Below are 17149 nucleotides of genomic sequence, written 5' to 3'. Positions count from 1 at the left end.
CTGCTTCCACATTTCTCAGTAGATGCCTACTAGATGCCTACGTTCTCTTCTAACAAAATATGCTCATTATTTTTGATACCATTTTCGCAAAACTATTCCCTTCTTGTTTCCTTTTCTGCTGCTTTATATTGTGGCATAGCGGGCTTGCTCCTCATTGATCCTATAGAGAACGCTTTTCTCCATCTGAAGTTTTTGAAAGCAAAGTAGCCTTTTTACCGAAGAAAAAATGGGGGATACGTTGGGTTATCTGTTGTGACAAAATCCGCAAATTGTTGGTCAACAACAACAGGTACAGTGCTTGCTAGAGCATGGAAGAAAGAATGCCAACTTTCATCCTAAGAGAATATCTGGAAAGCCAGGAAACGAGTAAATATATTTAGGCACAACAGTTTCTTACCGTAACATGTACGTAGTGACGTTGAAATCACTAAGCGGTCTCAGGGGCTGGCTTACACGGTGAGAGTCGTAGAAGACCTTAGCGATGATTACGATTGGCGAGGCTATCATGACAGCAGCTTGTATGCAGTCCGCCCACACAACGCTTCGAAGTCCACCCTATTAAAAGCAACAAGTTTCATTTCAGCAGATCAAAGAATACTTGAACTAAAGAGAGAAGTACTCAAACGCGCGACTTTAGAACTTGTGATGCTGCAAGCTGTGTTCGACAATTTGGCAATAATTATTCTGGAATTAAACGTTTATCATGACATCAAGATAAGTTGAAGTTTAATTGATTCAATTCCTTATCTAGTAACTTGTTTTGTAGCTTGATATTAATTTCTATAATACCACGACCAAACAAGTTTATATTTGCTTCATGTATGTTTGCTTGAGTAGAATGTTTGTTCTTGCTGAAGGAAAACGCAATAACCGTTGCATAAATTAACAATAGAGCTGGCGAGGTGTGAGCTAAAATAGGTCCACGACACGTTCAGTGCTTCCTCAAGGTAGGGAACGCAGGTAGATGACCTGCGTCATGAAACATGCATTGCTGGTGAACTGGTTCTAGTGGTGGAACTGTGGGGCCCGAAACAGTGGTTGCGTTGCGGTGGAGCTGGCCATGTGCGCCGTAATTGCAAAGTCCCGCGTTGCTCGATGACCAGACAGTTTGGAAACAACACACATATAGCGCTCGCGCGTACGCCAGAGCTCCATTCCTCCATTAAACACAGGCAATTATTCTTTGCAGCGATAGCCAAAGAGCCCGTCGGAATTTCGAATACAACGCGATGCCACCCCACCCCCGAGTGGTGATGGTGGTGGGATGGTGGTGGTGAAAAACATTTATTGAACTAGTTGCAGAGAGGTGCATGGGTTAGGGCCCTATTGGCCTCCTCCCCTCACAGTACTAGGTGGAGCCCCTATTCCGGGGCCCCATTGGCAAGCAACGCCGCTCGGGTCTGTTGAACCAAGGCCTTTTGGGTCTTGAGGTCCTGACAGCCGAGCAGGGCCGCCTCCCAGTCCTCTCTGGTGGGATTGGGGTTGGGGGAGATGGATGGGTTTGAGTGGCACGCCCATACAATGTGGAAGGTGTCAGCCACCTCCCCACAGAACTGGCACGCACCGTCAAAGAATGGGTTGAAATGCTTCAGCACCACCGGGCACAGTATAGTCTTGGTAAAAATTTTGATGAGGAGGCGCTCGTCAGCGCGATCCAGTCCCTTACAAGGGGCCGGGTAACGCCAGTGCTCCTCCTTATAGTAATCGGTGATTTCTTTGAATGAAAGGGCCAGATTGTCTGATTGGGAGTAGGCTTCCAAGGACAGGGAGACAGCCCGGGGAGAGAGTGCGCGGGCGGCCTGATCGGCCTGTTCGTTTCCCTGGAGTCCCTGGTGACTGGGGGCCCAAATCAGGTTACGCGGAGTTGGATCAAAGTATAGAGAGCTAGATTGGATTATGCGCCGGACAAGCGGGGGGGCCCACCCCAGCTCATAGTTCCGACAAGCCCCTCGCGAATCGGTGATGATGTGTGTCGACGTGGGATTAGTGAGGGCCAGAGCGATGGCAATCTCCTCCGCGTGTGTTGCGCTGTAGGCTTTGAAAGTGAGCCCGTTAACTGTGTTAGTGTTGTGTACGACTGCGACAGTGTACCACCCCCCGTGGTGTGGGCCGGCAACGTCCACGTAATACACGTGTTGTTGGTGACCATAGTGTCGCTGCAACGCTTTCGCGCGCACCTGGCGACGACCGCTATGGTCTTCTGTGGACATGTTGCGGGGAAGGGGTCGGACCCGGAGGGCGCGTCTCCAGGGTTCTGGCACTCTCACCCTTTCCTCAATGTGGTAGTCGTGTTTGATGTGTAGCCGGTCCAAGAGGCGGCGACCGGAGTGGGTCTGCGCAAGCCGCGTGTATTGGTTGACTAAGTGGGCTTCTCGAAGCTCCCGGAAAGTATTCACCAAGCCCAGGGCCAGAAGTCTCTGGTTGGACGGGGTGATCGGGAGGTCGAGAGCCCGCTTGATGACTTTTCGGTGGATGACCACAATTGGTCATCATCGTTTTTGCGCAGGTGCAAATAGGGGGTCGAATAGAGGATTCTACTCGTTACGAAAGTATGGGCAAGCCGCAATGCATCCTTGCTTCGTAATCCGCCCCGCTTGTTGGAAACCCGGCGGACCATGCGGCCCACCTGGTCTCCCACCTTGCGAAGTTTGGCCAGGGTGGTGTCGGCCCTGCGTTGGTGGTGTATAAAGAGGCCAAGGACGCGGATCTACTTGGCCTCCCGTATCGGCCCCGAGGGGAGAATGATGCGTAGCTGAGTTGTGTCCCGAGGGGAGGGACGTAGGTGCACAATTCAGATTTAGCAAGGGCGCACTGGAGCCCACAGTAGGTTGCGTAGTCGTCGACTGGTTGCTGCTGCTTGCAGGCAGGACTCCATGTGGCCCAGGTTACCTTGCGTGGCCCAGATTGTGATATCATCCGCGTAAAGAGCGTGATGAATACCAGGCAGAGAAGCCAATTTGGAGGGAAGATGAAGCATGGCTAAATTGAAGAGGAGGGGAGACAGGACCGCGCCTTGAGGTGTTCCCCTCGAGCCGAATATGTATGGTCCGTGTTCCGCATCTTGTATGCGTATGTAGGCTTGGCGTTCTGTAAGAAATTGTCTTATGTAATTGAATGTTTTGTGGCCACAGTTGGTGTAACTGAGGTGGTCTAGGATTATTCGTGCTTGACGTTGTCGAATGCGCCTTTAAGATCCAAGGCCAGGACCACCTTGTCATTGTGGGGACATTCGACAGGACATTCGATGGTGGAGCTGCAGAAGTATATCCTGTGCTGACTTTTGAGGGCGGAAACCGAATATGGTGTCCGCGAAAATGTGCTGTGTTTCGATAAAGTCGGATAGTCTGTCTCGCACCATCGTCTCCATCAACTTGCCGACACAAGACGTGAGGGAGATGGGGCGAAGGTTCTCCACATCAATAGGTTGGCCGGGCTTCGGGATGAAGGTCACGAGAGCCGACTTCCAGTCGAGAGGGAGAGGAGTCTCACCGTCCCAAATGTTATTGATGTATTTGAGGAGCGCGGCGTAGGCTTTGTCGGGAAGGTTAGCCAAGAGTTTGACCGTAACCTTGTCGCGCCCGGGTGCAGTGCCACGCTTCATCTTGCTTAAGGCCGCCCGGAGGTCATGTAGCTGGAACGGGGTGTCCAGCTCCGTGTTCTCTTTGCCTGCATACGAGTATGTGGTTATCCGAGGGTCCTTTGTGGTGCACAGGTATCGATCCCTGAGCGTATGCGCTAGCTGTGTTGCCGTTCCTGTAAAGTTGTGCATGACCCTATGTAAGTGGCGTTGGGTTTCCGTGCGTGTTTGTGTTGGATCGATGAGAGCGCGGAACAGGCGCCACGTGTTTCGGCCAGACATCTGGCGCGCAGCCGCGTTGCACCGGTCCACCCAGTTAGTGTCGGCTAGCTGAGCGGCATATTCCGCTGCCTGCTGTGTGAGTTCGAGGATGCGCTTCTTGAGGCATCTGCTATGTTTCTGTTTCCTCCATCGTTTGGTGAGGCTGCGGCGGGCCTCCCAAAGATGAAGGAGGTGATTGTCCACGTCCATTTGTGTGTCCGTGAGCTGTATCTGCTTTTCGTGTTTTCTGAGTGTCGACGTGAGCGATTTGGACCAGGCGTCATAGCCCGACTGGAGGGGGTCTACGATAGGTAGAGAGGTGCGGAAAGTCGTCCAGTCCGGCACACGAGCTTGTGTTAGTGAGCGTTTCAGGGGACGCATGTAGATGGTTGTGTTGATTATACAGTGATCACTACCGAGAGTGTCCTCTGTATTCAGCCAGTTGGCATGGCGTATGTTGCGTGTAATTGTGAGGTCCGGGCAAGTGTCTCGTTGAATAGAATTGCCTACACGAGTTGGGTTGGCGGGGTCAGTGTGGAAGGTGAGTCCAAGTGTGGAAAGAAGTTCCGCAAGCTTCCTCCCACGCGTGTCTTCCCGGGGGTACCCCCAGAGCCTGCTCGGGGCATTGAAATCGCCGACGATCAGGAGGGGATCCCTTCCCGCTACCTGCATGGCTTGCGTGAAAATTTCGCTGAACGTAACGCTCTTAAGTTTCGGAGGGCAGTAAATGTTCAGAATGTGTACAGGTGGGTCAGACCGCTTTAGAGGCAGCACCGACACCATCTTGTACGAGAAAGGCGGTGTTGTGGGGAGTGTGACCTCCTGCGCAGTATATTGCTTGTGAACAAGTATACATGTCTGCGGGTTGTGTTGAAATGTAGTGTAGTTGGTGAGTTTGACACCGGCGCCGGGTTCCTGAAGGGCAAGCACGGCGACGAGGAACTCAAGAGTCTCAAGGTAGAGGCGTAGATGAGCCCGCTTCTTGCGGTCCTTGAGACCCCTGCAGTTCCACTGTGTTAGTGTAAGCGGCTGAGTTGCTCTGGCTCGCGACTTAGGGTTAGGAGCCATGGTCGGAGACGGAGGGTGGGGTTACGTTAACACTGCCTAGTCCGCTAGTGCCCGGCGCAGACGTGCAGGAGTCTTCCGAAAAGTCACTCATCGGGAATGACCCTGTTAAATTTTGAGGGGCGGTTATCATCCCTGATGGGCCCTACGCGCTTAAGGACGCGCGGATTGTCTTGTATCCGTTTTTGGATAATGCGAGTTACGGCTTGGGTCACCTGTGTGATAACACTGTCCATCTGACGCGCGATGGTGTCGTGGATAATTTTGGGGAGGTCAGCCAATTGTGTTTCAATCGCGATCACCTGGGTCTCCAGGGCCGCCACGCGGCTCTCTATAGGAGTAGGAAGCTCCCTGTCTGTAATGTTTTCTTCCTCAACGCTTGAGGAGAGCGGAGTACCGAATTGGGTTCTGAGCGAGTTTAGCTCGCTGGCTAGTTTTTCATTTTGAGCTCGCAAGAGGGCGAGCTCGCGCCTGAGTTTCTACGTCTCGGCGGTGCTGGTGGGGGAGGAGGGGTGAGGGGGAGGAGTGGAGGCGACCCTTGACCTTAGGTTGGTTGCGGGCGGCGCCGGCAGATGGAGCGCTGAGAGCTGGGAACTCCGCCTCTCCAGGTACTGGCGTTGCTGCTGCTGTCTTGTCAGAGGGTGACGTCACGCCGCGGCTTGGCGTCTCCTGGTTGACTTGCTGCCGCCCGGTGGCGTGACTCTCCCGTGTCGCGCCGGGATTGGCTCCCTTGGGTGGCGTGATTGGCGCCTTGCCAGCTGGCTGGCACCTCGAGGTTGCGGTGGGCCCCGATGTCCTGAGCCCTGGCTGCTGAAGCCTAATGAATTTTCCGGTGCATTCGCGGGAGCCGATGAGGTGCGGGCCCTCGCAGACTATGCACATTGGATTGCATTCGTGGGGGGCCATCCCCTCAGTACCAGCCCCCACGTTTTGGCCACAGAGGCCACATCTTTCGTTGACCGGGTTGGGACAGTTGTCCGCCCGGTGCCCCAGTGTGCCGCAACGGTAGCATGCTGGCACTGTCTTCTTGTACTCCCTGACGGAAGTCAGTTCTGCGTTGTGGTGGACGTAACGTGGAACGTTTCGTCCCTCGAAAGTCAGCACAGCCACATTGGAGTTTCCCAGCTTGCGCACGTGTACTAGTTCACCACCGCGCCACTGCACACTATGTTTCAGAGACTCACTGGTGTCGAAGTTATGCACAGAAATCACTCCACGACATACGTCACCGGTGAGCTTGAGGTGTCCGTGAAGCGGGAGCGGTCCTTTGCTGGTGTTAAGTTGAAAATCTGTTAGCAGCTTCTGAACTACCTCGGGATTCTGCGTGCAACAGACGATGATTTTTTGTTCCTAATTGGGAGAAATTGTGATGGCGTTCATGTGCTGCCTACCGATGAGTTGGGAAATGGCAGCGCCGAGCTCACCTTGCTGAAAGGTTGTCTTGAGGGCGAGCGTAGTGCGTGGCTTGAGCACGATCACGTAGTCGTCGGGAATCATCCTGACCATTGGCTTTGGCGTCCTCTTGGAGAGTGGTGAAGAAGTCTTCTGTGGAGCTTTAGAAGACGACGACGGAGCGCGAGCGTCTCCCTTGGCTTAATTGTTGAGAGGAGTCTTGGACGTGGCTGCTCCTCGTGCGTTCTGCCGGCGGCGACACCGGCTCTCGACGACTTCAAAAATGACGGCTTGCTCCGCCGAAATGTTGGGTGGGCCATCCTGTAGTTGGTTTGCAGGGATAGACGACCACGACAGAGTCGTGGGGTCGTAGCCGCGTTGCTCAAGCATCGCCATGTTGAGAGGTTGGCCGGCGGGCGTCTCCGCAGCCAGCGGTGGGGGAGCTGGAGCCGTTAGGTCCAGCTCGGCCGCTACGTGGTGATACGAAAAGTTGCTCTAAATGGCCGAGAATTGGGCGTGCCTGGGTAAGATCGGTCTCCCCAGGATCCTGCTGACTTCCCGGATGCAGCCGTGCAGGTTTCGTAGGGGTTACGCATCCCCGAGTAGACTTGCACGCGTTAGAGCAAAAAGTGACCGATCCCAATTAATATTAATTTTTTCAATGTTATGAATTGATGTTACCAATTAAAGCGCCACGGAATATATTTGGGCAATTGCGAAGGAGTAATAGACTAGTTTAAATTTAATTTCCACCCTGCTTTGATTAGCAGTGCACAAATAGAGCAAATAGAACAAGCTGCACTGGCTCTAGTAAAGCGTCTTCTGCAGCCCTGCATATATACGAGTACGTACATGCGTTGTCTGTCTTTGCTAAGAATTAGTTTTCACTGTTTTCTTCGGAGCTATTCAGCCGTTTTTAAATGCGTAGCATTCTTAGCGAACATTTGCAGATTTGATAGTATCTATCTATCTATCTATCCAGTCGCCTACATCTTGGTGCTCTCATGGTCGTTTCGTTATCTTGGTAGGACCAAAATTGCCATACTAGAAGGGTGTATGACGAACATAAATGATAGGTCATGACATGAATATCGTGCCAAGTGTGTCATGTAGGTCATGAAGCAGCAGCCTGTGGCTTGGTGCTATCATGGTCTTTTCATTAACTTGGTGTGTACTAAAATTGGAATAGCATAACAAGAGTGTATGACGAACATAAATTATAGGTCATGACATGAATATCCTGGCAAGTGTGTCATGTAGGTCATGAAGCAGCCGCCTATGGCTTGGTGCTATCATGGTCGTTTCATTACCTTGGTGTGTACTGAAATTGGAATAGTATAAGAAGAGTGTATGACGAACATAAATGATAGGTTATTACATGAATATCATGATATATGTGTCATGTAGGTCATGAAACAGTCGCCTTCGTCTCGGGGCTCTCATGTTCGTTTCGTTAACTTGGTATGTAACTGGAATGGGTTAGGACATAGGTACTAAGTGAAGAAAACACGACAGGATGATGGTAGAAGTCATAGTAATGAGCATAACTCGGTAAAAATGACAATGACCCTGCGAAAAAAGATTAACACTGAAAAAACACTGGAATGGGTTCGGACCTGGGCACGAAGCGGAAGAAACACTAAAGGATGGTGGTAGAAGTCGTAGTCATGAGCACGATTAAGCAAAAATGACAATGACCCAGCGAAAAAATATTCACTCAAAAACCACTGAAATGTGTTCGGACGTGGGGTGAAGGAAAAGGTGAAGGTTGAAGTCATAGTCATGACCATGACTCAGCGAAAAAGACAATTACTCCGCGAAAAGAAGATTAATACTCAAGGCCTACTGAAATTGGGTTGGGACGTGGGTACTAAGGGAAGGGAAAGGTTAAAGGTTGATGGTTGAAGTCATAGTCATTAGCATGACTAAAGAAAATGACATTGACCCAGAGAAAAAAAATGCACCATCTTCCCGTAGGGGAACCCTGAGTAGTATGCGAAGCAGCCATGGGGTCAACTCAAGGTAGTTTATCACCTATATAAACTTGGGCATGCAGCAGCACCAGCAACGTGCAGAACTGTTGTCGACGCCGTCGGCGTTTTGCCTGCATTCGCATCGAACGCGCGCGGCGATGTGGACTGTTACTGGTGCCTCTGGGGCGCCTACCGTCGCGTCTCTAACCTAAGCTGCTTCGCATTATCACGCGCGGAGCCGCAGGTGTTGCCATTCGTTGCGCAATCCGGAGAGGAGAGGAGGAATTCTGAGAGGAGAGATGAGACAAGTGGAGGAGAGGACGGGGAGGAGAGGAGATGATACAAGGAGAGGAGGGGGAGGAGGATGCGCATGCGCAGTAGAGGTGTGGACACCGCACGGCGGAGGGAGGGAGTGAAATCATCATCATCATCATCATCATCATCATCATCATCATCATCAGTCTATATTTCATGTCCACTGCAGGACGAAGGCCTCTCCCTGCGATCTCCAATTACCCCTGTCTTGCGCTGGCGTTTTCCAACTTGCGCCTGCACATTTCCCAACATCATCATCCCATCTGGTTTTCTGCCGACCTCGACTGCGCTTCCCTTCTCTTGGTATCCATATGTAACCCTAATGGTCCACCGGTTACCCATCCTACGCCTTACATGGCCTGCCCAGCTCCATTTATTCCGCTTAATGTCAACTAGAATATCGGCTATCCCCGTTTGTTCTCTGATCCACACCGCTCTCTTCCTGTCTCTTAACGTTAGTCCTAAGATTTTTCATTCCATCGCTCTTTGTGCAGTGCTTAACTTGTTTTTCAAGCTTCTTTGTTAACCTCCAAGTTTCTGCCCCATATGTTAGCACCGGTAGAATGCAATGATTGTACACTTTTCTTTTCAACGACAGTTGTAAGCTCCCAGTCAGGATTTGGTAATGCCTGCCGTATGCACTCCAACCCAATTTTATTCTCCTGTAAATTTCTTTCTCGTGATCAGGGTCCCCTGTGAGTAATTGACCTAGATAAACGTACGCCTTTACGGACTCTAGAGGCTGACTGGCGATCCTGAATTCTTGTTCCCTTGCCAGGCTATTGAACATTATTTTTGTCTTCTGCATATTCATCTTCAACCCAATTCTTACACTTTCTCGATTAAGGTCTTCAATCATTTGTTGTAATTCGTCTCCATTGTTGCTGAATAGGACAATGTCAACTGCAAACCGAAGGTTGCTGAGATATTCGCCGTTGATCCTTACTCCTAAGCCTTCCCAGTCTAAGAGCTTGAATACTTCTTCTAAGCATGCAGTGAATAGCATTGGAGAGATTGTGTCTCCTTGCCTGACCCCTTTCTTGATAGGTAACTTTCTACTTTTCTTGTGGAGAACCAAGGTAGCTGTGGAATCTTTGTAGATGTTTGCTAAGATATTCACGTATGCCTCCTGTACTCCTTGATTACGCAATGCCTCTATGACTGCTGGTATCTCTACTGAATGAAATGCCTTTTCATAATCTATGAAAGCCATGTAGAGAGGTTGATTGTACTCCGCAGATTTCTCGATTACCTGATTTATGACATGGATATGACATGGAGTGACATAGCCCCGACCATAAGATGCTTCGCATCTAAAATATTGTTACGTAAAACGACACAAGGTGGGACTATTTACACTGTATTTACACTAGACAGACACAGTAGCCAAGATGGTGGACAGCCACCAGCACACGACAGAACCGTCTTCTTCGTCGTCTGCCCCTGGCAGAATGTGTCTCTCGTAGCATTACCCCCGGCGGTGGAAGCGCCGTCGCGGCGCACTTCAAACATTGTCGTCAGAAGGTGGGTGGTATGCTTTCAGTCTGCTGACGTGAACTATGTCACTGGGAGCGATCGCAGGCGGCAAAGTCGGAGAGACGGGAACAATCTCGTAGGTGACGTCCGTGACCTGGCGGATGATTCTGTAAGGACCCGTGTACCGAGATAACAACTTCTCGGATAGGCCCACACGACGGAATGGACACCACAGGAGAACTAAGGCACCGGGTGAGAAGCGAACGTCATGATGCCGGCTGTCATAGAGGCGCTTTTGGGTCGCTTGCGAGGCCGACAGCCTAGAGCGGGCGATCTGACGCGCATGATCGGCACGAGCGATGGCATCACGTGCATATTCGCTAGGCGGCGCGGCAGCAGCCGGAAGTAGGGTGTCCATTGGTAACGTCGGTTCACGGCCAAAGAGCATATAAAAGTGTGAATAACCGGCGGTATCGTGACGTGATGAATTGTAGGCGAAGGTCACGTAAGGCAGCGCCAGGTCCCAGTCACGGTGGTCGGAAGAAACATACATTGAGAGCATGTCCGTGAGGGTGCGATTTAGGCGCTCGGTGAGGCCATTTGTTTGAGGATGGTAGGCGGTGGTCAACTTGTGCTGCGTTGAGGAGGAGCGCAAAAGATCGTCGATTACTCGGGATAAAAATGCACGGCCTCGATCTGTGAGCAATTGGCTAGGGGCGCCATGGTGTAGAATAACATCGTGGAGCAAAAAATCGGCAACGTCAGTAGCAGTGCTGGTGGGGAGCGCTCGAGTGATTGCATACCTGGTCGCATAATCGATAGCAACGGCGACCCACTTGTTGCCGGATCTTGACTCAGGAAAGGGACCGAGAAGGTCTAAACCAACACGGAAGAATGGTTCGGTTGGGATGGAGAGTGGTTGAAGTAGACCAGCAGGGGGTGCAGCGGGACGTTTCCGACCTTGGCATTTATCGCAGGAGGTCACGTAACGTCGAACAGACCGGGCGAGACCGCGCCAAAAGAAGCGGCGCCGGACACGGTCGTACGTGCGAGATACTCCAAGGTGACCAGCAGTTGGTTCGTCGTGAAGCTCATGCAGGACCGTTGAACGCAGATGTTTAGGCACAACGAGAAGCAGCTCAAGGCCATCGGACTGGACGTTACGACGGTAAAGTGTGCCATTCACGAGGACGAACATGCGCAGTGAGGCGTCGTTAGGTGCCGATTCCAGCCGGTCAATGAGCGATCGCAAAGAATCATCACGGCGTTGTTCGTCCCCAATCTGGAGAAACTGAGATATGGACATCACGCAGGGGCTAGGTTCGATTTCCGATCCGTCTGGTTGGTCAACAGGGTAGCGGGACAAGCAGTCCGCGTCCAGATGGAGGCGGCCAGACTTGTAGGTAACTGAGTAAGAGTACTCCTGAAGGCGCAGCGCCCAACGACCAAGTCGTCCAGTAGGGTCCTTCAGTGAGGAAAGCCAACAGAGAGCGTGATGATCTGTGACAACACGAAAAGGGCGGCCATACAAGTAAGGACGGAATTTCGAAACCGCCCAGACAAGGGCAAGACATTCCCGTTCCGTAATCGAGTAATTGCGTTCAGATTTCGAAAGGAGACGACTTGTGTACGCAATAACACGATCAATGCCGCGTTGGTTTTGGGCTAAAACTGCACCGATGCCGTGGCCACCAGCGTCTGTGCGTACTTCTGTGGGAGCAGCTGGGTCAAAATGGGCAAGAATAGGTGGAGTCGTTAGGGCGGCGATGAGCTCAGAGAAGGCGTTAGCTTGTAGAGGACCCCAACAAAATGGGACGTCTTGCTTGAGAAGGTCAGTGAGTGGACGTGCGAGCGCCGCAAAGTTTTTCACGAAGCGGCGAAAGTAGGAGCACAGCCCCACGAAACTACGAACGTCATGGACAGATCGAGGAACGGGGAAATTCGTGACAGCGCGTACCTTTGCTGGGTGTGGTCGGACACCGGAAGCGTCAAAGAGGTGGCCCAGCACAGTAATTTGACGAAGAGCGAAGTGGCACTTCGAGGAATTGAGCTGGAGGCCAGCTCGTCGGAAAATTGCTAGAATGGTCGAAAGCCGCTCAAGGTGTGTTGCGAAAGTGGGAGAGAAAATTATCACGTCGTCCAGGTAACATAAACACGTCGACCATTTAAATCCTTGAAGCAGTGTGTCCATCATTCTCTCAAAGGTGGCTGGTGCGTTGCAGAGACCGAAATGCATGACCTTGAATTGGTAAAGGCCGTCAGGGGTCACGAAGGCGGTCTTCTCGCGATCCAGGTCGTCTACAGCGATTTGCCAGTAGCCAGATCGAAGGTCCAGGGATGAAAAGAAGGTGGCACCATGGAGGCAGTCGAGGGCGTCGTCGATACGTGGAAGAGGGTACACGTCCTTCTTGGTGATTTTGTTGAGGTGCCGATAATCAATGCAGAAACGCCAGGAGCCGTCTTTCTTCTTGACTAATACGACGGGGGAGGCCCAAGGACTAGATGATGGTTCGATGATGTCCTTAGCAAGCATTTTCGCCACTTCTTTTTGAATAACATCGCGCTCGGATGCGGACACACGGTAAGGTCGATGGTGAATGGGCAAAGAGTCGCCAGTGTTGATTCGGTGGGTGACAATCTTAGTCTGACCCAGCGGTCGATCACGAATGTCAAAAATGTCGCTGTATGAGGCCAAAACCCGACAGAGAGCGTCGGCCTGGTCAGGCGAAAGGTCTGATGCAATCATTTTGCGAAAAATGCTGTCGTCAGAAACTGGTGACCGGAAAACTTCAGCTTCTTCAGGCGCAGTTATGGCGACAACCTTGACGTCATGGTCTGTTATAGCGGTGAGGTGGGCAAGTGACATCTTGTGGGGCAACACTTGAGGGGTCAGACCAAAGTTTAGTAGCGGGAGGAACACACAGTTATCAGATATTGTCGCGATGGTATGTGGCACAGTAACATTGCGCGTCAGGCGTACGTCAGTAATCGGAGTGACGATATAGTCGCCGTCAGGAACGGGTGGGGTCGATGACAAACACACGTACGTAACGGCTCGAGGCGGTAGGCGAACAAAAGCGGTGGGGATTAATCGGCTGACGGTCGTTTCGCAGGCATCTGATACAAGAGGAAGATCGAGAGAGAGTGTTTCAGAGGAACAATCAATTAAGGCCGAGTGTGCCGAAAGAAAGTCAAAGCCAAGGATAAGGTCATGGGGGCAGTGAGCAAGGACGGCAAAAAGTACGACAGTGTGACGACCGGCAATGCTAACACGGGCGGTGCACATTCCGATCACTTGAACAGCACCACCATCGGCAACACGTATTGTCTGTGTCGTAGACGGCGTCATAATCTTCTTCAGGCGGCGGCGTAAAGGGGCGCTCATAATAGACAAGTGTGCACCAGTGTCGATGAGGGCGGTCACAGGAACATTGTCGACTTTGACTTCTAGAAGGCTATGGTGAGTGGGGAGAGTCAGCAGAGGATTTGCAGGGGACGACGGCATTGCAGCTTCACCTCCATTAGCTGCACTATCTAGTTTTCCGGCGGCGAGCGTCCAGAGAAGGACGGCGAGGAAAAGCGGCGAGGCTGCGGAGAGCGGGATTGGCGGCGTTGCGGCGACGGGGAGCGGGAGAAGCGGCGAACAGGAGCAGTGGCGTCAGAGGGAAGAGGCTCGTGGGAGGACGACGAGTAGTAAGTAGGGGAACCAGCGGCTGGACGTCTAAAAGGAGTAGAGTGCATGGAGGTCTGGCGAGATGCGTAGGTCCAACGGCGACGGCAATAACGAGCAATGTGCCCGGCTTGATGACAGGAGAAGCAGATGGGCTGATCGTCGGGCGTTCTCCATTCCGCAGGGTTGCGGAAGGAGACAGGAGAGGTGTAGGATCGTCGAGAAAGTCCAGAGGAATAAGGCTGAGCGTCAGGACGAGTCAGTGGGCACGCCGATGGAAGGCCGAGATTGGCAAACTCCTGCCTTACTACAGCTTGAATGAAGGACACTGATGGCGGCGTTGGGTCACTGGCGTGGGATGTAAACACGGGTGGTGGAATAGGTGCAGGACAGGCAGCTTCAAGCTCGCGACGAACAATACGCGTAACGTGGTCACAGGTTGGCGGCAGGCGAACGGCATCACACGATGAACTTGCAGCCGTATTGGGCAGCCGGGTGAATCTCTGGGTTATACGGCGGCTCTTGGTATGTTCAAACCGCCGACACTCTTTGATGATTGTGTCGACGGTATCAACGTTGGTATACACGAGCAGGTTAAAGGCATCGTCAGCGATACCTTTGAGCACATGAGAAACCATCTCGGACTCAGGCATGTGCTCGTCAACCTGGCGGCAAAGAGCGATAACGTCCTGGATGTATGACTCGGAGGATGTCTGTGCACGAGTCGCAAGTTCATTCCGCGCAGCATGCTGCCGGCCAGTGCTGTCACCGAAAAGGTCGCGTATCTTCTCTTTGAAAGAGTCCCAGCTTGTAATGTCCGCCTCGTGCGTCTCGAACCACACCCGTGGTGGGCCATCGAGGTAAAAAAGCACGTTGGCGAGCATAAGGGTCGGGTCCCACCTGTAGCTGGCGCTGATCCGTTCGTAAAGGTTGAGCCATTTGTCGACGTCAACCCCATCCTGGCCGGAAAATACGCCAGGATCACGAGCAGGAGGCAGAACGATGTAGGTGGGAGCCACGGGAGGGGCAGCGGGTGAAGACGTTGTGCCTGCACCGACTGACATGGTCGGAAGCGTGATGAAGCGGCCGTTGCGGAGCTCCGTGATGGAAACAGGGAACTACCCAGCACTTCCACCACAAAGATGTTACGTAAAACGACACAAGGCGGGACTATTTACACTGTATTTACACTAGACAGACACAGTAGCCAAGATGGTGGACAGCCACCAGCACACGACAGAACCGTCTTCTTCGTCGTCTGCCCCTGGCAGAATGTGTCTCTCGTAGCAATATTAACACAGAAAAACCACTGAAATGGGTTCGGACGTCGGCACTAAGGGAAGGAAACACTAAAGGATGGTGATAGAAATCGTAGTCATGAGCATGACTAAGTAAAAATGACAATGACCCAGCGAAAAGGATTCGCACTCAAAAACCACTGAAATGGGTTCGGACGTTGTGTGAAGGAAAAGGCTAAAGGTTGAAGGTTGAAGTCATAGTCATGACCATGACTCAGCAAAAATGACAATGACTCAGCGAAAAGAGAATAACACTCAAAAACTACTGAAATTGGTTCGGACGTGTTCACTAAGGGAAGGAAACACTAAAGGATGATGGTAGAAGTCATGAGCATGACTCAGCAAAAATGACAATGACCCAACGAAAAAAGATTAACACTCAAGACCCACTGAAATTGGGTTCGGGCGTGGGTACTAAGTGAAGGAAAAGGCTAAAGGTTGATTGTTGAAGTCACAATCATGAGCATGACTAAGGCTTTCACCGTAATGTGTCTTAGGCGCAGCTAAAGGGACACTGAAGGACTCATGATATGAATGTCATGGCATGCGTGTCATGTAGGCCAGGAAACAGCCGGCTACGTCTTGGTGCTCTCATGGTCGTTTAGACAACTTGGTAGGCTCCGCACACATTTCTTTGCACCACATTGTTTCCTGGAGGGCGTGGGATCTGCCGGCTTTTTTTATCTTTCTGAAGACATCTGCAGCGACCCAGAACACTCTCTTGGTGTGGTCACTCGAGGAGGGCTGTTTTGTAACTTACGAACACTTTGCTCAGAAGATAAAATATGTGAATACAAGAGCATGATACTCTTGAAAAAGGTGTATCGATTCCCCAACTTGCACTGTGCGCGAATAGACAGGAGACATTAAAACTTTCTGTGGTCTTTCCCTAAATACCGAGATGAAAGGCGCGCTCTGTTTGAGAACCAGCAAAAGAAGGACCTTTCGCGTGCGTGCCTGCAATCCTTTGTGTTCCAGAAGAGTCCTGTATAGCACGCAAAAAAACGTCGTCTTCTTCTTGCATTCCTAAGGAATACTGGAATGTTTGCCTTGTAGTAACGTACCACAGTAATATTTCAAGTCAGTTTCCTTGTGATGATCAGGGCCCCATATGAGTAATTGAGACATAGAGAGAGAGATAAATCAGATGGGAAAGGCAGGGAGGTTAACCGGAAGGTAGGTATCTAGTTTGCTACCCCGCACTGGGGAAGGGGTAAGGGGAGACACAAAGATAAAGAAAAATGCACACACATACATAAACGTAATGCCTTACAGACTCTAGAGGCTGACTGGCGTATCTAAATTCTTGTTCTCTTGCCAGGCTATTGAACATTATCTTCGTCTTCTACATATTAATCTTCAACCCCACTCCTATACTTTCTTGATTAAGGTCCTCAATCATTTGTTGTAAATTGTCCCCATTGTTGCTGAACCGGACAATGTCACCTGCAAACCGAAGGTGTGCTGAGACATTCGCCGTTGATCATTATTCCCAAGCCTTCTTGCTTTATTGCTTTAGGTTATAGTTAATAATGGTAATTTAGAATAATGGTAGTGATGAGAATAATGATTTTTTACACCACGCCGCCGCTGGTCCTATTGTCATTTATTTTGCCTTTGCCGCTCCTTGTATTGACGCTGCTCCTCGGGAGTCCTAACTATGCGTTTCCTCCTTATAGTGGTGCTATAACAACAATGAAATAAGTTGCTAGACTGGTTATTTTATATACGAAAGGCAACTGACGTCACTCTGCACGTAGCAACCTGCCGTAGCCGCGGCAGCTTGCGCAACAGTAATCTTTACAGGTAAAGGGATGGGGGGAGTGCTACGTGCTTTGCGTTGTTAAGGAGCGCCTTATCATCAATTATGTGTTCCGAGTGCTTAGTCTTGTGCTTGTGCTTTATTGAAAAGGATCCTGTTTTGTATGTTGTATGCGTGATTCCAAAGAATGTACGCTACGCACTATTCGCTTCACTTTGCCTAGTGCTTGAAGCCTGCTTCACCTTCCACGCGGGTCGGCCCGGTGTTTCACTACCTGCGGGATCGGCCCGCATTTTCGCTAACGGACGTGGATACAAAAAATTGCGGCCAACAGCTTTGCTGTAAAACAAGTAAAAAAGT

At 51.2% G+C, this 17149-nt stretch overlaps 1 protein-coding gene across 1 annotated transcript in view; it reads right to left on the bottom strand.

Annotated features, from left to right (window-relative positions):
- LOC125943939 (sodium-coupled monocarboxylate transporter 2-like) overlaps window positions 1–17149 on the bottom strand; it is a 99622-nt gene that overhangs the window by 49745 nt on the left and 32728 nt on the right. The window contains exon 6 of the mRNA XM_049663523.1: window positions 398–555. Within this exon, the coding sequence (XP_049519480.1) occupies window positions 398–555 (158 nt within the window). The remainder of the gene's footprint in view (window positions 1–397; window positions 556–17149) is intronic.

This window comes from Dermacentor silvarum, chromosome 3, assembly GCF_013339745.2.
Source record: "Dermacentor silvarum isolate Dsil-2018 chromosome 3, BIME_Dsil_1.4, whole genome shotgun sequence".
NCBI classification, from domain to species: domain Eukaryota; kingdom Metazoa; phylum Arthropoda; class Arachnida; order Ixodida; family Ixodidae; genus Dermacentor; species Dermacentor silvarum.
This window is presented reverse-complemented; position numbering and strand designations above follow the sequence as displayed.